Raw genomic sequence first — 21,480 nt, 5'->3', positions numbered from 1 at the left:
TATCAGGGTTTCACACTAACCTGTACAAACCAACCAGATTTCACCCCCTATTCAAGGTTCCATGTAATCATGGTGTTTGAATAAACTGAACATACAATTTAAATTATATAGTGTGCTACAGAAAATACAGATTTTGCATCAAATAAACATCACTTCCTTTGGTCTCACACAGAAGCTGAGGTGGTGGTTGTTGTTGTTGTTTTAAACATTTTAAAAGAGTTTTATTTGAAATAAAGTGTATCAAAGATTAATTTCTACATCTCACCAAGAGTTAAATGTACAACTTCTTTTCCTTAAAAGAGAATGGCTTCAGTGTGCATCTCTTCACAATTTTAAATTATGAAATACAAGAAATTTCATTATAATAGCTATTCAGATCCTCAGGTATAGTGAGTTAACTTTTAGAAGGAGGAAGCCCTGACACATACATGACCGTGTATAACTCAGCTTTAGCTGTGTTAGGATCCCATTAAACTCAGTAACACTGATGATTCAGGCTATATAAATTGTTGTGCCATTAAATTTTAATGGATTTTATTTAATTTATGCTCTTTGGGGTGTGTATTTGTGTAAGAAAAGAAAGTTCCTTCTCTCTTCAAGAAAATTTTATTGACATTAAACTATTTAATTGATTTCTTTAAACCAAAGCTTCCTTTTTTTCTATTTTTTTCCTCATTAACTTTCAATTCATTATTCGGATTTCACTTTTGAGTTTCCTCAAATTTTCTAAATTACTGCCTCTGGCAGGAAGTTGGTTTTGGGAATTCTTCCAGAAATGATAGATTCTTTAGTTCTTAAATTTATTATTATTGGGTCCTTAAAAAGAACCTAATGTAGTTGTAAGGTCCCTGAGAAGGTTCTGTAGGTTACTTCCTCAGCATTGCCACGGAGGAGACGAATTTTTCTCCTTTTTATATAAGAAGGATATTTTTGATAAAACTCATCATGAAGCTATTTATAATTATTCAAGTCTCAGTTGAGGAGTAAACTATTTTAGCTTTGAACTTAAATAGCCAAGATTCATCAGTTAGTTCTATGTAAGTGTGTTGTATGTGTAATTAATATTGCTATAAGACTGTACAATGATTTCCCGTAACTATTTTTAGGATTCACACCACCTATAAAATATTGAGCAACCAGTAGCTTGGATAAATAGCATTTTTCTTGCTTCATGGTTTCCTTTCTGTCTTGAATGATATTCTCCACTTCTTCCTTGGCAAGTTTCTGCGCTTTCCTCAGTTCTTCCTCAAGAAGACTCCTCTGACCTTTTGGATTTGTCCAGCTTCTTCTAATATACACTCTTAAGGAACCTGTTTTTCTCACTACTAGCACTTATCACAACTATAATAAAATTGCTAATTCTGTAACCAGCTTAATATGTTTCCCCTATTACACAGTCACAGTACTGTGCAACATTCATACAGCATCTCAAGAAAACCTAAGAGCCGTAATAATAAAGAAAGATTAAATGGAGTTTTATAAACAACATTTATGCAACAGGCTGTTGTAACAAGACAATTCACTGTCTGTTTCAGTTGAAAAGTAAATCTTTGGCATTTTAGCACACCTGCATTCAGACTTTGCAACAGAGTTGCATTTATTGAACTAGATCCCAGTTTGCTGGTTAATCCAGTTATGGTAGGGAGTCACTCGTGTGTACGCTCCTGGCCTATGAGGCAGACCACACTGGAACCCCCAGCTTACTACCCCCACTTGGAACCAAAGCCGCCGGGAGTCTTCTTGCACTAGTGGGCCATCAGAATCACCCTGGCAAGCATCTGCTCCACCATTAGGTAATCCAGCACACAGCATTCCAGGCAAGATGCCTCCATTATAACTAGTTGGTGCATTACATACACTACTACTTATTATTCTGACCTGTACTTGCTGTAAGTCTGTAACTGTGTTGCCACCATATTCTTGAGATCCCCATCCTGTTACGTAAGCGATAGAACCAGGTTGAATATTTTGGGTAGCCACTGGGAGACACACCGTATGGATATTTCTGGTAAAGGTGACTATTCTGTCAAGTTGCATTAGTGCAATATCATTTTCACGAGTTGTAGGATAATAATTGTCATGGATCACAATTCTCCTTACTCTTATTCTCATAGTATGAGTTATTGTGGAAATACCAAAGGCGACAATCCATTGACGAGGATTAGAGGAGCTTTTGAAGCAGTGAGCAGCTGTCAGGATCCACATGTTACTGATCAGGGAGCCTCCACAGACCTGAATGTCATTGCGCTGCAAACTGACTTGCCACGGCCAGTCTCCTTCCCCAGCATCAGTGCCTCCTATGATACTCTGCTCAGAAAATGTCATTAGGTCTGGGCCAGCCCCACATTCACTGGTGAAAATATTTGCTGCATCTTGGACAGTAATTGATGTTAACTCAGTTGAAGGGTTTACTTCCAAACTTCCAAAGTTATTTAGCCCTTGGTGCAAAATAGATTCAATTCTGCTTTTCAGTGCTGCTCCACTGTTACTTCTAGTGACTCGAAACATCATGACAATATCTGCTATCACATCACTACCCTCTTGCCACAGATTCAATTTTTCCACTCAAATTCTTGTATTCTTATGTAGCCGGTGAATTTAACTGAGTGCTACAGTTAACATTTAGGATTTGAACGCTGCTACAGTAAACATAAGGTTTTCTATCAAAAGCTAAAAGGTGGATAAGTAGAGCTATGGTCACTGCCAGGATCACCACCCCTGTGAAAATGATGGAACCTACTACATATGGATTCAAGAATCTTGAGGTTGTTGGCACCTGGACCGGCCTGAGGTGAAGATCCATGAGTAGTTCTCTCCATGCTGCTGAGACTGGTGCCCATCTCCCACTCTAGTGGCAGGCTACCCCCGGATCCAGTCCCTGACAAAATAAAAGTCCTCAGAAGCTGAGGTTTTAGAACACAGTCAATATCATCCTTTTCCCTTTAGTTTGGTTTACCTTAGTTCTAATCAAGTCCATTTCACTCATATCTCTAATTGAAGTCTGATCTCTTTCTCACTCTCTTCAACAGTTGCTGTATGGGGTAATACTGATATTCACAGCTGTCGAACTCCAGCTCTGAGTCTCAGGCATCACACAGATACCCAAAGTTCCAGGGACAGACCAGGTTTACAGACAAACAGCTCAGCATCTCAGAATTTAGAGAGAACCATTACAACTCATAAATAAATGAGACTACTGTAAGAGCTTAAAATCTAGGAATCTTTAACATAAGTCTTCCCCTGATAACCCATGCTCTCAGATTCAATTCTCAAGAGTCTGCACAATAGTTAGTCCGCTGTCTTTTTGATTCTGGCTTATTTCACTCAACATACTGTTCTCAAGGTCCATTCACCTAGGTGCATACCTCACGATTTCATTTCATCTTGCTGCCGCTCAGTATTTCATTGCATGACTACACTACAATTGACCATTCCATTTATCAGTCAATGTACCTTTAGGCCACCTCCATCCATCAACGAATGGTGAACATGACTGCCATAAATACCAATATGCAATGTCCACTCATGTCCAAGTATATACCCAATAACAGGGTTGCAGGACCTTATGAAAACCCCATAGTTAGCTTCCTGTGGAACCACCACACTGCCCTCCAGCTGGGCTGTGCCATTCTACTTCCTACCAACAGGGAATAGGTACATCCCTCTCTCCACATTTTCTCCAGCACTTGTATCCCTCTGTTTATTTTTTAAACAATTTTATTCACACACCATATAATCCATCCTAAGTAAACAATCAATGATTCCTGGTATGATCACATAATTATGCATTCACCACCACAATCTATATGAGGACATTTCCATTTCTTCTGCAAAGAAAGAGGAAAAGAAGAAAACAAATAAAGAATAAAAATATAAAAGATAGAAGAGAAATAAAAATAAAATAAAACACAATGAAAAGGTCAGACAACATCACCACCAAGAATCCCATATCACTCCCTTATATCCCCCTCTTATAGACATTTAGCTTTGGTGTATTGTCTGTTACAATTAGTGGAAGCATCTTACAATGTTACCATTAACTATATACCATAGTTTGCATTGATTGTATTTTCCCCTATACCATCCAATTTTCAACATCTTGCAATGTTAACATTCATTAGTTCTCCCTCATTTAAAAACATTCTTATATTTGTTCATTTAATCACCATCACTGACCACTCTAGTTTTCACTAAGTTACATAATTCCAGTCTTTATCTCCTATCTTTCCTTCTGCCCCTAGCCTTCCTCTTTTAACCATACTCACACTCATCTTTGTTCAGAGTACTTACAATATTCTGCTACCATCACACAGTATTATGCTAGCCATTCTAATTCTGGATCTATACAGTCAATCCTGTTGAACTTTATGTACTCCTTCAGCATCAAATGACCGATCTCCAACCTCTTTCTATCTCCTGAGAACCTGTGATCTCAACTCTCAAATTTTGCTCATCAATATTAGTTCATATTAGTGCAACCATACAGTATCCATCCTTTTGTTTCTGGCTAATTTTCACTCAACATAATTTCTACTGTCTACCATTTTGTCTTTTGGATTTTATATGTCATATTTTATTATTTTTTTCCTTTCTCCTTCTTTTTACCCTTACTAATATTATTTCTACACTCTTCTTCAAACCTTTCTCTCCTGTCTTTTCCTATCTGCCTGTAGTGCTTCTTTTAGTATTTCTTGCAGAGCAGGTATCTTGTCCACAAACTCTCTCTGTTTGCGTCTGTCTGTCTGAAAATATTTAAAATTCTCCCTCATTTTTAAAGGACAGTTTTGCCAGATATAGAATTCTTGGTTGGCAGTTCTTCTCTTTCAGTATCTTAAATATATCATACCACTGCCTTCTTGCCTCCATGGTTTCTACTGAGAAATCCGCACCTAGTCTTCTCAAGCTTCCTTTGTATGTGATGGATTGCTTTTCTCTTGCTGCTTTCAAAATTCTCTCTTTGTCTTTGACATTTGAAAATCTGATTATTAAGTGTCTTGGAGTTGGTCTACTCAGATCTATTCTGTTTAGGGTATGCTGTGCTTCTTGGATCTGTAATTTTATGTCTTTCACAAGAGATGGGAAATTTTCAGTGATTATTTCCTCCATTATTCTTTCTGCCCCTTTCCCCTTCTCTTCTCCTTCTGGGACACCCACAACACATACATTCATATACTTTATGTTGTCATTCAATTCCCTGAGACCCTGTTCATATTTTTTCATTCTTTTCCTTATATGTTCTTTTGTGTGTAGGATTTCAGATGTCCTGTTATCTAGTTCATGAATACTTTCTTCTGCTTCTTCAAATCTGCTGTTGTATGTCTCCATTTTGTTTTTCATCTCTTGTATTGTGCCTTTCTTTCCCAAAAGTTCTGTTTTTTCAAACTTTCGAGTTCTTTCTTACGTTCACCCAATGTCTTCTTTGCATCCTTCATCTCTTTTGCCATATCTTCCCTCAACTCGTTGATTTGATTTTTGAATTGATTTAGCATATCTGTTTGAAGATCTTTAATTGGCTGTTTCAACTCCTGTATCTCATTTGAATCGTAAGCTTGTTCCTTTGACTGAGCCATAGCTTCATTTTTCTTAGTGTTATTCATAATTTTTTGTTGTCTAGGCATCTGGTTTCCTTGTTTACCCCAATTAGATTTTCCCAGACCAGATGGGCCCTGGTCTCAGGAGGGTGTAATCTATATCAGGTTTCCCTGAGGATGAGATCCAGTCAGTTGTCAGACTACTGTGAGGCCTGTAGAGTCTGTGCTTTTCCTTTCCTGCCCAGCAGGTGGTGCTTGTCAGCCCGCAGCTCCCCATTGGCATAAAGAAGTGTGGTGCCTTTAATTTTCAGCGGACCTTGTCCCAGCCAGGGGCCAAGGGTGTCAGAAGCCAAGCTTAAACTCTTTTTTTTTTTTTTTTCCCCAGGTCCTGGGGTCTGAGTTCTCTGAGGGAGGGCTGCCACTTTAGCTGGGCCCCACTGCCCCTCCTTTTCTTAGGAAAATAATCCCTTCATGGAATTATCTCCTATTCTTGAATTTTTCCTTTAACTCTCTATCTTAACTCCACCCTTGCCTGGGTCAGTGCTGACACTGCCAGAGACTTTCTCTAATGAGCTACTTAGAATGAGAGAAAAACAGCAGAAAAGCAAGAAGTCCCCTTTCGGAGCCAGTCCCCAGACCTCCAGTTCATCAGGCAAGAACTGGAGTTGGTGCCCAGTTGTATGTGCCCCCTTCTTAGGATACAGCCCTTTTCTAGTGGTCTGAGCTCAGGCAACTCCAAAAGCCTCTGTTTTTATTTATTTATGTACTTTTTTTACCATCACCCCTGCCTCCTCTCTGCCGGGAGAAACCTCCGGGTTCCTTTCCTGCTTGCTCTGGATTTATCTGTGCTCGTAGCTTGTATTCAGTAGTCCAAATTTGTTAATTAAAACTGCAGTTGGAGCACAGTTGAGTTACATTCCTGTACTCCCTGCAGGGACTGTTTCTTTTCCCCACATGTTCCAAATCATGATCCCTGATGTATATAGGAAGAAACTGATGAGGCAAAGCAGCCATGCCAGTGTGGGAGGGGTGGCATCTATGCAGTTTAGGGAGCTTTACTTACAGTTCTATGCTGTGATCTCAGCCATTCCACCCATTCCAGACAGGTGTACGATGTTGTCTGGTCACAGAAGTCCCCCTAACATTTGTTCCAGATTATTTACTAGGTGTTCCTGGCTATTTTCTAGTTGTTCTAGGGGACTAACAAAATTCCACACTGCCTTATGCCGCCATCTTGCCATAACCATCTCTTAAAGACTGTCTTTAAATCTTCCCTTGGTTCTGTTTTACAAGTTCTTCTCATTTTTCCAGAAGTTCTCACTCAGCATCTTCTCCTTAGCACCAAGAGCATCTTCACTCCTAATTACACCTCATGCCAAGGAATGTCACTCATCTCAAACTCAGAAAATGATTCTCCCCTCCTTTCATTTAAAGTCCACCCACAGAACATTACTGCAGTAGTGACTGAGCAGAAACTAAAGATTCATGAAGCCATATCACAGGAAATTCAGCATCCGGCAAGACGTGTGCAACACCCCCATGGCTGGTTACACATCACCCTCCCATACCCATGGGAGAGGTGGGATCAGGCTCCAGAAGTGCCCTGGGGAGCCTGCACCAGCTGCCTTAGTTGATCACACACAGCCCAAACACTCTCTGAACCACTATTTATTTTCCAGATCCACCAATCCCAGCAAAGGGGCTGATAAGGAGAGCCAATTGCAAACCCCAGAGTCTATCCCACAGATCAGATAAGCTCTGGCTCTCCAGTGACACCAGTACAAAAATACAACAGTCCTTTACATTTAAAGGGGAGAATAAAAGGAAACAACAAAAACACCATGCAGCTACCGTGCACCAGGCCCTTTGAGACAGTGTAGCCCTTTATTATTTCATCTTCAAACCAACCTACAAGGTAGGTATTATCATGATCCCCGACTTACATAGGAGGAAACTGATGATGCAAAGCAGCCTGAGGGAAGAAAACATGTTCCAGGCGGAACTCTGCTCCACGGAAGCAGGCTGAAATCGTGCTGGAATAGAAGTCACACTCAGCGGCCGGGAATTCATTGACACCGCTCTTGTTAGAGGTAGGGTTAGGTGATGAACGCATTTTGCAAATGCCCTGGCAGTAAGAGGCAGAGGCAGATTCTGTTTCTCAACTGTTCCCAATCACTCTCAAATTCATAATCAGTGGCCACATGGGCCTCTAGATGCCCCATTACTCATCCCTAGCTGGGTTTACCTCATCCTCACCTAAAATAGAGCAGGCAAAGTCAGTAAGTCTTCCTGAGGTGAGGCAGACAGATCTGACATCAAGACAAGTTGTTGACCTCAAGAAAAATATCGATATTCAGTAGGCAAATATGAATTTCTTGCTGATTTAGAGTGGAAGTCACTATCCCATGACCAAAAAGCACCTAGCCTGTCCTTGCCCCTAGAGATAGCCAGGTTTAAAAAGAATTTGTATAATATATGTGTGTGTGTGTGTGTGTGTGTGTGTGTGCATTTCTGCACCCTGGATTAGGGGGTGGGAGTGGGGGGGTAGGGTGGCAGGGTGGAGTTATTTGGTCCCAACTGTTTCATATTAATCCTCCCAGGCTACTGCTTTTCTTTCCCCTGCCTGTCCTCTGCTGGGGAAACTACAGGAAGTTAAATGGTCCCTCATCTACCAGAAAGAAGAAAAGAGAAAGACACGGTTATCCTGTGATTCTCCATTCAACAAAACACAGGCCATCTGTGCCCATGCTGTTGAAATGAATGAACTAGGCCCTGTTTTGAGAATAAACAGCTTCTGCTTTCCAAGATGAAATGTCCACCCAACTCCACTTACTAAGGAAGGTCTTCTAGTAGAGAGGATGCCCTTCACAATTAGATCAGGCCAACTACCAGGATCACCAAATACAAGTTATTGCTCTCCTCTCTTTGAATGCACTGGTCACATTTTTTAAATTTTACATTTATTTGTAGGATTTGGGTTGATTGCCTAATAGATGCTCAATAAAATGTATTGTTGAACAGATGAACGAATGAACAATAAATGAACTAGACCAAGCACTTCAAGGGCAAAGGCCAGCCAAAGCTCAGGGGTCAGGATGTGGTAGACAAGCAATAAGTATTTGCCAAATCTGTCCCCTCCTCTCTCTGCAGCTTTGACGTTTAATTTGTCCCTTCCAAGAATGGGAAGAGGAAATACGGAAAAGCAAAATCCAGTCAAAGCTTTTCACAGGACCTGCAGCTGTAAAAGAGGGAAGAAGGGAAGACATGTTGAAATAGCTGGTTATAGTGTTTGGTCTTTTATTTTCCATTTCCTGTGGATTTTAATTACCCAAATTGTCAGCACCAACATATAAACTTTGGCATAGTGTCAGATATATACATGTACTGTACAGTATAGAAAAAGTCCTGAATTTAAAGTGACATGGCACAACTTCTTTTTGAGTCACTTCTATAATTCCTTATTTTTTCATGAATGTAGGCATGTTTCAGAGTTTCAATTTCCTTATGTGCCAAATGGACACACTCATTACATCTCCCCCATAGGATGCAGGAACAAATGCGGTAATGAATTGTCATGACATAAACAAGTTATTGGAAGGCCTGGAATGTGACTGGCACTGTGTTAAGTGCTGGGGAAAATACAAAGAATAATTATATTCTGTCCCTGCCTCCAGGAGCCCATAGCCTGGAAAAAGCACTTTAAAAAGGATAAAGTGTTGCCTAAATTAAGAGATCATGATAAACTGCTATTGTAAGCATTGTTTTCATTTGTGTCCATGTGGGCAATGACCATTCCCTGCCACTTGACTTAAGCTCTCAAAAGCAGGTGTCACTGTCACCTCTTTCCTCTGTCCTCCCACTCCCCACACCCCCGCCTTGAACTAGTTCAAGGCTCCACAATATATGGTGATGCAATAAACAGTTATTTGCTGCCTGACTTCAAGGCTGTCATTACAATGGACAATAAAGGGCCATTTCTGTGGGCAGCCCTTTGGCTCCTGGCTTCTCCTGGGGCCAAGCAGGGGAAGAAGCGAAACACCACAACAACTGCTCTGGCATCTGACAGCTGCAGGCAGAGACAGGGCTAAATACCACAGTCTCCCAAGGTCTTGCAAGATGTCAGAGGAACACATGAATCTGCATTCCAAAATGTCCACTCCAATGGGAGGCAGGGGACGAGGGGAGACAGTTTCCCAACATTCAGCCGCTAAACCCTCCCTCATCCCATCTCTGTCTCCAAAGCAGGGTAGAAGACACTATCTCTACAACTCCTGATTGTTAGAAAACAAACTAATTCCATTTCAGGGATGTGCCCAAATAACTTTAGCTTTTAAATAAATGGGGAGCCACATTGCATTGTTAATTTGTTTCCTGTCCGTCCATGCCCACTAGGATGTAAGCTCTAGTAGGGTAGAAACTATTGATTTTGTTTACTCTTGTTTCTGGCTTCTAGAACAGTACCAGACATGGTATGTGGTCAGTAAGTATTTGTTGGATTAACAATACTAATTAAAAAAAAGAAAAAAAACAGGGTGGAAGGAGATATCTACCCCAAAATCCTCTCCTGCAGGAGGAACAACTGTTGCCCTGACCTGGAATCAGAAGGCTAGAAAAAGGTTTGTGTTGTTATGGCAACCACAGCTCCAAAAATAAAAGCATCCTTTAAAGCTGCCAGAGGTCTTTGGGGGAGCTTCTGGAGGGGAGAGGCTAACTACTATCTGCAGACCGTACCAGGCTCCTGGGTCAATCATCAGTCAAAATATTGTTCCCAATGTGCCCGGGCTCTCTGGAGCCTCCTTTTGAAGAAGGTCAGTTACTCTCCACCTGACTATGCCAAAATCAGCTCCAATGAATAGAAACCACCCTTAGAAGAATAGCATAGTGTCTGGTCTCTAAGCACTTCAGTCTGATAGGGAAACACAGCACAAAGAAAAACACAGAAAAGAAACTAACAGGCTTAATTAACAGACAAAAAAGTCAATAAATAATAACCCAGATTTACTTAACTGGCACACAAGGGGATAATTATTCAGCTTCAAGGGGGCTTCTTGCTTCGCAAAGTAACTTACAAATAGAATTCCATGAAAATCAGATTCCCTTCATTTGACTTTCCATTCATTCCCTGAATGCTTGTTTACTGAGCTACTACTCTGTTCCATACCCAGAGCTTAGCAGGCACTGAACAAAACAAACACTGGCCTTGCCTTCCCAGTTTAGGATCTAGTAGGGTAGACAATGTGGCCAAGGACCCCAATTCAGTGCAGGATGCTAGCATGGGTAGAATAAATAGATGAGTCAGGAACTACTTCCCAGAGGAAAGGGTAACTAAGAGGAGACCCAAAGGGGAAGAAGGACTCAGGGTGGCAAAGTGGATCATTGTTATAAAAGGGGAATCAGTCTGAAGGAACCATGAGTGTGAAGAACCCGGAGATCAAAGACAGCATCCCCTTCAAGGAACTGCAAGGTTAATCTGGGTGGAGGCAAAGAGTCGAAGGAGCAGCAATAAATGAAGCAGGAGGTGGAAGCAGAAGTGAGATCACAAAGACCACCCTGGCTGCAAATGTCACCAGGGAGGTGAATGAGGAGGATGCCTGTGTAACAGACAGGCCTGGAGAGGGGCACGGAGATGAGAAGACAGGCCTGAAGAACATTCTCTCCCAGGGGAAGAAAGCCTTGTGGAAAGGAGGGTTCCCAATCCCCCCAGTGCAACAGACAGTGGGAGAAGCTGGTTTGGAGGAAAAGATGATGAGCTCAATTGTGGATGGACAGGCTGAGTTTTAAAGAACATTCCATTAGAAATGCCCATTAGCCAGCTGGTGCTGGGTGCCTAAGGCTTAGGAAAGAGATGAGGTTTGAGGTATAAATATGAGAGTCATCATCATACAGGAATAATTAAAGCCTTGAGAGTGGATGAAATAACCAAAGGATAGTAAGTAAGAAGGAGGAGGACAAAAAGGATAAATAAGAAACCTGGCATCAGAACTTAGGCAGACCAACAGTGAAGGGACAGAGAGAGAAGAGAAGCCCATAAATTATAAAAACTAGGTTTATGTGCCGTTTTTCAGGACCCATCAATAGATCAGAAAGGTGACAGCTCATAAATAATCAGAGAAGCAAAGACCCAGTGTTCCAGCTTACACTGACCAGAGGAGACTTGGAGACCTCCAAAACCTCTAAAATGCTCTTTACTTCTATTAACTAATAACAATGTTAGCATAACACTTCCTGGACTGCTACTTAATTTTGCCTGACAAAATGAAGAAGTGATTTAAACTCTCCATTTTACCAAAGGGAAAGACAGGGAGGTCCAGAGAGATCAAGTAACCAGCCCAGAAACACACAGCAAGAAAGTCAGTAGACCCAGAGCCTTCATCCAGGGTTCCTCAGACCACAGCTTAGAGCAGCTCTGGTGGCCAAGGCCCTCCTTGTGCTACCTGGGCTCAATGATGGAAGATCTGGGCAAAGATGGGCTCCCAGGACATATGGTGGACTGAACACTTACTCGGGTCGCAAGAGACTTGCATTCTAGATCCTTCTCTACCCTGACCAGCCTCGTGGCCTTGGAGTCCTCCTCTTCCTCATGGGTGAAATGACCTCACAAATCCCACCCACCCTGAAGACTGGATTCTCTGAGACAGATGCAAACCACAACTGGAGAAGCTGACAGGTGGCAGCTGAGTAAAGTGAAGGTAATACATACACTGGTGAAACCTAAGGGAACTTTCTCTTCTCTCCCTCCCAGCATATCCTTTCCTGAGATTTTTTTTTTTTTTTTAATGTTTTAGTGTGAATACTAGATTCTACTGATCTCCCACATTAGGCTGTGAGCTTCTCAAAGGAAGGGTCTTTTGCATCCAAACACTTAGCACGGGGTCAGACTCCTTGGAGGTGCCCAATAAATATTTGTTGAACTGTGAGAATGACCTCCTCTGAGTTATCTCCTTTTTCAGCCTCATCTCTCTGGCTGTGAAACAAAAGGCATGCTGACTGGTAGAGGCATTTTAGGAAGCAATCCAAGCAAGAAGGAGGCACTTCAAAAAGAGAGGGATCTTTCAGTGTTTCTAATAACTAGAAATAGGCAGGCCGCTTTCCACTCTGCCAACTCGAAGACTCGCTCCATCCTCTAAGGTACTGGCTGACACCTCATCCAATAAGTCTGCAGGGTTCCGCAGACCCCACTGGAGCCAGACTCAAGGACTGGCCAGTACAAACTCAGGACGCTCCCCAGAATTGGAAGCAACAGCCCAAGTTACTAAAAATGAGTCTCTGAAGGAATATTCTCAAAGGATTATGACCAGCTACTCTTCCACCTTCACTGAGGACCAAACAAGAGAAAATGAGCTTGAATTGTACAGTGGGGGATGACAGCTAGATCACAGGTAGAACTTTCTCAATACCATGGGGTTGAAAATGTGGAAAGAAGTGGCCTAGAGGGGTGGGGAAAACCTCTTTTCTAGGGGTCTCTAAAAAAAATGAGATTTTCACATGTCGGGAAGCCACGGTTCATCAAGGACACGGGTAGAGAAAGCACATGTTGAACCCAAGCTAAGGGCATACTGTCCCCTGGAGAAGCTCCACCCTGTTCAGAGAAACCTTTATTGCTGCCATTCCAACCGACCCTGAGAATCAGCAAAAAGGTCAGAAAGAGCTTCAGAGTGTAATGACCCAGACAGAAAACACACACTCGCCGGATCAAGACAGGTTACTCCGAGGGGTCAGCTTGTCATTATCTCACAAACTTGGGGGCTGGAGAAGATAAGCCATGAGGCTAAGGGGCTCAAACACCCTGACAGGGGTCTTATACCCACATTGCAGACACATCTCATCCTGATGGCTCATCCAGAAATGGTGTTTCTAAAATTCATTTTTTCCGCTTTTATTTCACAGACTTTATCTGTCCTCACCCTACGGACTTAGGTTCTCCCTTATATTCTGTGAATACAAGGCACAGAAGAGCAACGAAAGAGAAAAGCCTCTCAATTAAAAAGGAACTCTAAAAGAGAAAAAAATATGGGGAGTTAATACCCCAAACATGCTACGAATGGTTGGGTTGGCATTCAAAAAATTGTGAACTTTTTTTCCTCTTCCCTACTATCCAAGATGTTTAAATTAACTAGTTATTTTACTACACACACAATATGCATTGACTTAAAAGTTATTTTTAAGACAACAAGCTGGAGGATCCTTGGAGAGTCTTAAAAATGTGTCACTAAACTAAGAGTCCATTATCTTTCCATATTTTCCTAATTGTTGGGGCATATATTGCAAGGGTTACCCTCACTCACCTGACCCCAAACTGAGCCCCCAGGTGAATTCTTTTTGCACAGTTGCTGCAAAAGAAAAGCAAAAAGACAAATGGGTTGTTAACTATTCATGAAGCCCCCTCATTTCCTGGCTAAACTTGCCAACCAGAAGCAGCAAGACTGAAAAGCCAGGCCCATGGTCAGAGGTGCCAGGCTGGCACAGGCACACAGGATTACTGCAGCGATGGGCTGGGATGGATGCTCCAGAGATGTGAGAGGTTACATAGAAGGCAGCCTAGACCTTACTCCAAGGCCTGAATTCCAGCCAGTAACCTAGCTCTGAGGTGTGACTTGCCAAATCCCCTTCTTTCTTTATCTCATCCTCAAATCAGGTGGCACAACCCAAGTCTTCACACAATCAGTGTATGTGTGAAGGATGCAAAAGAAAGAGCTTCACACCATTAATCAAAAAATATGCATCAGGGCCTCAGATGAAAAGCCTTGGTTTTCTCAGTCCCTCTCTCCTTCCACCACTGGAGTCTTATCAATGGAACAACCCACAAATTCTAGGTGATGATTTTGGACCATATTATGTGATACGAAGGCCCAGACGCATGATCTGAACACAGAGGAGAATATTTGAAATCAGAACTCTCTTTAGGAGGTGGCCTGTGACTGTCCTTGCAGCGTGGGGGGCAGGGGTGGTAGGCCACTCCCTGACAACTCTTTTCACCGATTCGAAACATCTCCATCCTGCCTCCCTTCTCCAACTTGAAAGCCCACATATGATTTTTCTGTTACAGATTCCTGATGGAAGCTCTATCATCTCCTCTGAGAGAAGGAAGCTTCTTCCAGGCACCAACGTCACTGGTGTGTCTTTCTTCACTTCAAGTTACAACAGCCCCTGGGCGAGTCGACCCACTGATTTGGGCCATGGAGAAAAGAATCCCCAGAGGGAAGAGGCCCCAGGAAAAGCCCTCAGACTTCATAAAGCTCTTGTTCACACAGCAACCCAGCAACCACCTCCGGGCTCCCCAGGCCAGCCTGGCTCTGTATCTGAACACATGCAACACATGTTTCAGGGCCCAGCAGCTCCTCCACTAGGTCAGGAAGGAAATTCCCCACCAGCAGTCTAGCCATCCAGAAGCCTTAATGAAAACTTCTGAGTTACCCTAGAAGCAATTATCAGCGACCAGCATAGCAAATGGCGGAGAGATAGTACCTGGGAGAAACTAACCAGGCAGGGCAGAATTATCACCTGTCAACGCGCCCTGTGTTCCTCTCGGTCTCGCCCCACACAGAACTGGTACCTGCTGAGGGCACAAACACTATGGAAACTCTCCAAATACCAGCTCCCACAGAGGAAACTGGATGGCGTGAATCAGCCCACCAGGCTCCACCTCGCCACCTTCTCAGTTTCCACAAGTTGTTTTACTCAGGAAACCACCTCTCTAGCCACAGGCTGACGGCCTCTCATGGAGCATTCCACCCAGGCCAAATCAGCATTGCCTTCAGCGCTGTGACTTCCTGCAACCCGCCACCCTTCTCCTTGGGGCCACCCACCCTCCTTCCCTGTTCCCCACCAGCCTTCAGAAGCTCCCCCTTCCACACCTGCACATTCACAAACACCAAAGGGCCAGGATTCCAGACCCTGTGCAGATAATACAGCCTACCCATAAGGAATCGGAAGGCTTTTCAATCAGAATAATATGATTCAAATCTCAGCCTTGCTTCTTACTAGCTGTTTGACCTGGAGCAGGTTAATCTCTAAACATCAGGTGCCTCGGCTATAAAATCTACCTCAAGGGTTTGTTGTGAGGATTAAATGTAATAATGCATTGAAGGCGCCTGGCAGTAAACTTGGCTGTGGTAAGATGCAGTCCCCGCCCTCCAGGAACTCTGGGTCTGGGAGAGTTTTCAGCTAATTAACCCTATGCAGTGCAGATTACGTCTTAATGTGCAGACAAATCCCAGCTCTCTTTTGCATATGCTTGTTGCTTTGTGTTAAGAAAGAAATGGGTTTTCTTTCTCCCACACTCCCTGTGCTACTCCCAAGTGCCAGGGTCTCCCTTAGGGGAGGGAGCTACGGACAGCCACCTATCTGCCAATGGGTATAATCACCCTGCGCCCTGGAAACTGAGCTCAGACCGGAAGCCAGTCTCCCCCCAAAGGTCAGAGGAAGAGGATGAAGGAGCAAGATTAAATATATTGATGATGTATATTCATCACCTGCAAACCCACACGCCAGCTAGGCTGGCACCAGAGAGATGACCTCACCTACCAGGCTGGGCAGAACTGGGCAGGGAGAGGGGCTAGACGGGGAGCCAAGCAGAAGCCTGAGGCTCCAGGTTGAAAATACCCACCCACGTGCTGCCAGCCTGCTGGACTGCGAGCAGTCATGATAGGGTAAGGATGTTATACACAATAGGGGCCCGAGCAGCTAGGGGGAAAGGTGGGGGCAAAGGGCAATGATAAGGAAGTCCCCTGGGGAGAGAGAAGCAAAGAGGTCTTCCCTGACCATTGGAAAGAGAACCTGCAGTGGGTCTTCTGCACCAACCCACTTGTCCCTGGTCTGCTTTCCCTTCTCCCTGCAGGGAAAATGTGGCTCAGTCCAATATCTGACTTCTGATCATAATCCAGCTGGTCCGTGAGGGCTTTGGTCCACAGTTTGGGTTTTGAACAATCACCACAAGTTATATAGCCAAGGACTTAGGGAGATATGCAGGTACTAATTCTAAGAACTTGTCCCATCAACTTCATCCACCATTATTCACTGGGCTTGCAGGGCCACATGGTCAGCAAGAAACTGTGCCATCTTACAGTAAATGGTGGCTAAGACAACAATTTCTAGTTAGAGCACTGGAAGGACAGTGCAAGGTTGCTGGTCTTCACCCTGTCACATGTCCATCCAGCTCACACAGAACAGCAAGAATTATCTTCCTCAAATACCACCCTGGGCGTGTCTCTCCCAGGTTCTGGAACTTACAGTGGCTTCCCATTGAGTTGAATCCTTCTTGTATATGAAGCACTCTCCAGATAGGGTCTCAATATACCTTTGTTGACTGACTAATTGAAATTCAAACTTCTCAGCATAAATCACAATCAGTCTGTCAGCCCATCAGCTCACTGCCTCCGTTCTCCATATTCCACACCAAGACCACACTTGGTCATCCATCCCCATCTTCAAGCCCACGCACCTAGAATGGCGTCACAAATGGGCATTTGGTTCTCCTAAGAAAACTCAGCTCTGGACTCCTCTCCTCCAGGAAATTTTCCTTGACTCATGAATAAGGAGAATTCCACTCCAGACAGAAGAGAAAAGGCATCACTCATTCACACATTATTACTTTATTTGTCAACAAACACTGGTGGATCACCTTGAGGGGCTTTAAGAGATGAACGAGACAAGATCGGTCTTACAGCATTTCAGTGCTGTCCTCCTGGGTCCTTGGATCTCCAAACCCACTCCTGCTGACTTCACCATTTTCTCCTCTCCTTTCTCGGGTTAAGGAGAAGAAAGGAGTCTCCTGATGCCCTTTATATTTTCAATTTTTTGCAGGTGGAAATCTGCCCCTCTTGGCCCCTTGACTTCTACCACATCTGATTGAATTCCAGGGCAAGCCGGAAAAGTATTTTTCTCTGTTGTGGAGAGCAGATTTGGGGGTGGGGATCATGAAAAGGAAAGAGGCCCTGCTGGGCCTGGTATGCTAATCCCCCACTCCCCCACCGAAGCTGAAGCAGAGCCATTTTCCAGGGCTCATTTCCAAATAGTGGGATGTGTGAGGAGTCCCAGGTGCTGCTCCAGGACACGTGAGGATGCAAACCTCATCCTCAAGCACACTCCACTCCAAGTGAGACACTCAGACAGAACAGTGGCAGTAATGCTTCACCCTCACACAGCAAGGGGACGTTTACAGAACATTTTCACATGTATTACCCTTTAGACCTCACGTTAACCCTCAGATATCCTCTTCCACAGACGAAGGCAAAACTCACAGAGGTAAAGTGAGGTGTACCCAGTTCCATAGCTAATAACTGATAGAACTCATACTTAAACCTAAATCTCCAGACCTTAGTGCCAACAGTCTTTTCACTCTACTGCCACTAAATGGTAAGTGCTTCTCTGGCAAACTTGTTGGGCATCCACAAGAACCTGATCCCCTGACTCCCTCTTTTTTTTTAGTTTGTGGTGGTTTTATTTTTTATCTATTTATTTTTTTTACAAAACAAATTGTACATTTGATTGTTCACAGTACCATTACATAGTTGTACATTCATCACCTAAATCAATCCCTGACACCTTCATTAGCACACACACAAAAATAACAAAAATAATAATTACAGTGAAAAAGAGCAATTAAAGTAAAAAAGAACACTGGGTACCTTTGTCTGTCTGTCTGTCTGTCTGTTTCCTTCCCCTATTTTTCTACTCATCCATCCATAAACTAGACAAAGGGGAGTGTGGTCCTTATGGCTTTCCCAATCCCACTGTCACCCCTCATAAGCTACATTTTTATACAATTCCTGACTGCTTCTTTTCTTTCAAAAAGAGAAGCCTTCCATTTCTAATGCCTAAGAATGATGGGTTTTTGTTTTAGCCACAACACAGATCACTTCCAACAGGAGGAAGTATAAAATAATGGTGAAGAGGAGAGCTGAGTCAGACAAATTTGGGTTTGAATCAAGAGTCTGGCTTTTTCTACATCTCTCTATATACATTCTTCTAAAATCTGACAAGCCCATTTAGAAGAACTGCCTTAAACTATACCTAGGAGAAAATTCATCCTGATTTTAAGGGTATGCCCTCCCCCAACAACAACAAAAAAGATTCCACCACACCATTAGACACTTCCCCAAACCAGGAAAACCTTCCTTAAATCTAATGAAATTCACCCCTCTCCCCACCCTGGCTGGCAAGGCAAGGCTCATTTCCCCATACTTTGCCCTCAATGTACATGGCAGAATCTCACAGCCAGAAGATTCTCCTACAGAGTCTCTGATACTTGAGGAAGGCTGGCAAATCATAACAAACTATTTTAGTCCAAGATTAGCTCCCGCCAAGCTTGCCTTCTCTATGGAAAAGGCAGCAGGATGAACTACCAGATCAGAAAGAACTGTTATCCCAAAGGTCCATGAAAAAATCCCAGAACAAAGCTCTAGATCTGTTCCTGCAGCGATATACATATCCAGTCATTGCAACGAGAAAAGAGAAACCCTCGAGGGCTTAGAACGTTCTTCTGCATTCCTGGTCCAATTCTTCCACATCCTCCCCCACCCCGACCCCCACACACCCCTCAAAGATGCACAGCTCACCCTGTTTCTTTCCCTTTGCCCATACTGACCCCCTTAACTGATCTCATCCCACTCATCCCATACTTTTCCTGCTGATTTTGACCACCTAAGTATATTTTTCATAGTTTGAGCCTCTTCCTCCTAGAAGTCTTCACTTCTCCAGCCTCCTGGTTTCTTGTATACCTGGCATGGTATTATTCTTTCCATGGTCCCATCACTTTCATAAGAGTGAAACTCGCATGTCTTCATTTCTTATACATCTTCCTTCCATCCTCCTTCTCGACTTCCACATCCCCTCCCTCTATGTAGCCCTCCCGTCACCCTCTCCTCAACAACCATCACTTTTAGGTAGTTCCCGGCTAAGCTCACAAGAACATTCAACAAATACTTGTTGAATCAAAGTGAATGAAACTGAATGGAATGGGAAGAGTTCTGGGGAAGATGGTCTATTGCTCAGTTTTCCCACACAAGAGCACAAACCAGAGTTGTTCAGAGACAGGGTCCTGGCATCTAAAAGTAAATGGACAGGACACACCACAACAATGAGCCAACTCCCCAGTCAGGTCATGGGCTTGGCAATTAAACCAAACTCCCTGAAGCCCCACTGTGATCAAGGCTGTGTGGGACCACCCTATCATTTTCTATACCAATCCTCTTTGTAGGGAAAGCAAACTTCCCCCGCTGTTCAGGTGTCACGTTTACCAAGGCAAAAAATAAAAAAGAAGCTGGCACAAACCACAGTGGTGTGGATCAGGCCCTAGATGCCTAAAGACTGTCCAGTGGTAGCAACCCACTCACTTAACGTGAACACTCCACCACTTCGTCTATACATGTATGCCAGGAAAGGCAACCTGGGATGGCCAAAGGTTAAAAGAAAAAAAAAATTGAGATGGAGTCCAGAAATACAACTTTAAACGAGGAGCTACTTAACCTCTCTCACTGTCTGCTATCTCTATCTGTAAAATGGGAATAACAATAGCACCTACCCTCGGAGAGTTTTTGTGAGGACTCTGTACAGTGGCCAGCACATGGTAAGGGTTCAACAAAGACTAGCAACTACTATTTTTATTATTCATTTTGCTGTGAAGATCAAATGAGGGGCAACCCTATGAAATGCATTTATAGTAAGTCGCTGGCCCTTGGTTCTGAGTTGCGGAGATAGATGGCAAGTGTGGAAGCTACGGCTCCCCTGGCCCTGGTACCAGCGCGGAGCAGAGATGTGACTCTGGGGAAGCCTTGGGCATTCCTCCCCGAGGTTTCCCGCCACGATGCCCTGGGGACCTGGACGGCTCTGCGGGAGCGGAGAGGAAGGACAGGGAAGAAGGCAGGGGGCGGACCAGGGACGTACCTGCTTTCACAGCACTCTTTCCGCTCCCTCACCCTCAGCCACTTGCGGAGGAGGAAGCGTTTTCGGCGCGGGGAAGCGCTGGGTGTGGAGCAGTTGGACCACGGGGTGTCCTCGTCGCTGGAGGGCGTAATCTCGATTGACGGCAGCTGCAGGAGCTCCTTGCCAGGGGCCAGGACGCCGGGCAAATCCCGGGCGAGGCCAACCTCCAGGCTCTGCTCCTGCACGTTCTTCATGCGGCGCATCTTGAATCGCCGGCGGCGGAGCGTGGGAGTCGACGAGCTGGACCAGACCGGGCTGCCGTCGGGCGCGCCCTGCAGCTCGGGCACCTGCAGGGCGGGCGGCTGGAGGTTCTCCATCATGTTGGCGGCCGGCATGGGTTCCCCGCGCCTCCGCGCTCCCTCTTGCTCGCTCCGCTAGCAGTGCGGCTCGCGTCTCCGCCTTCCCACCCTTCGCCCGCTGCACACGCTTCCTTCCCCTCTCACGTTAGGAAACGCGTTCAAACGACAAGAAGAGCAAGTTCCTTTTCCTGGAACGCCGCGAGGAAGGGAAGGGAAGGGAGGGTACGCGGCGCGGCGGCGCGGGGCGTCTAACTTTCCTGGGCAGTTGTCCTCGGCTGTTGGCGCCGGCTCGCCCGGTCCGCAGCCGGCGAGGCCACGTGGGCTGGGCGCAAGTCGCCTGCCAGCCACCCGCTGCCCTCCTGGGGCTCCCCTTGCGCGCCCGCTTGTTGCTTGTTTTTCTTCCGCTGCGCTCCCTCGCTGGCTTGCGTCTTTGCCTGAGCGGAACTCGGTAGCCCGGCGCCCCAAGGGGCAGCTCAGCAAACTCTCAGCGGTTTGCGTTCGGCAGACCAGGTAGGGGAGCCGACTTGGCGCTGCAGGGAAGTAGAGAGTAGGAGGAAGGAGAGGGAAAGAGAGAGAAAGGAAGCGAGACACTGGATAAAAACAAAAAAAAAGGAGGAGGAGCCGAGGGGGCTAGCAGGGGGGTAAGGGGAGGTCATTTCTGTGCAGAAAGAACATGCACGGTCACAGCGAGTGTAACTGTACCCGGAATCCCTTGGGGGAGGGCTCTA

The 21,480-nt window shown here is 44.6% G+C and overlaps 1 protein-coding gene and 1 pseudogene across 7 annotated transcripts in view; both read right to left on the bottom strand.

Moving 5' to 3' along the window:
- The window catches only part of GRAMD1B (GRAM domain containing 1B), a 195,063-nt gene that overhangs the window by 162,774 nt on the left and 10,809 nt on the right, over window positions 1-21,480 (bottom strand). For 3 of the 7 annotated variants that reach the window (XM_037841777.1, XM_037841778.1, XM_037841779.1), the window contains exon 1: window positions 20,415-21,342. The exons of 1 other annotated variant lie outside the window; for it this stretch is intronic. In XM_037841777.1, coding sequence (XP_037697705.1) covers window positions 20,415-20,788 — 374 coding nt within the window. In that variant the 5' untranslated portion in view covers window positions 20,789-21,342. Of the gene's footprint in view, window positions 1-20,414; window positions 21,353-21,480 lie in introns of those variants that run through there. 3 more of the 7 variants (XR_005217603.1, XM_037841786.1, XM_037841787.1) reach the window with 2 other exon arrangements.
- On the bottom strand, window positions 114-3,034 carry LOC119538648 (annotated as a pseudogene).

Source organism: Choloepus didactylus, chromosome 6 (assembly GCF_015220235.1).
Source record: "Choloepus didactylus isolate mChoDid1 chromosome 6, mChoDid1.pri, whole genome shotgun sequence".
Classification (NCBI taxonomy): domain Eukaryota; kingdom Metazoa; phylum Chordata; class Mammalia; order Pilosa; family Megalonychidae; genus Choloepus; species Choloepus didactylus.
Note: the sequence above shows the minus strand (reverse complement) of the source record. Positions and strands in the feature narration are given on the sequence as shown.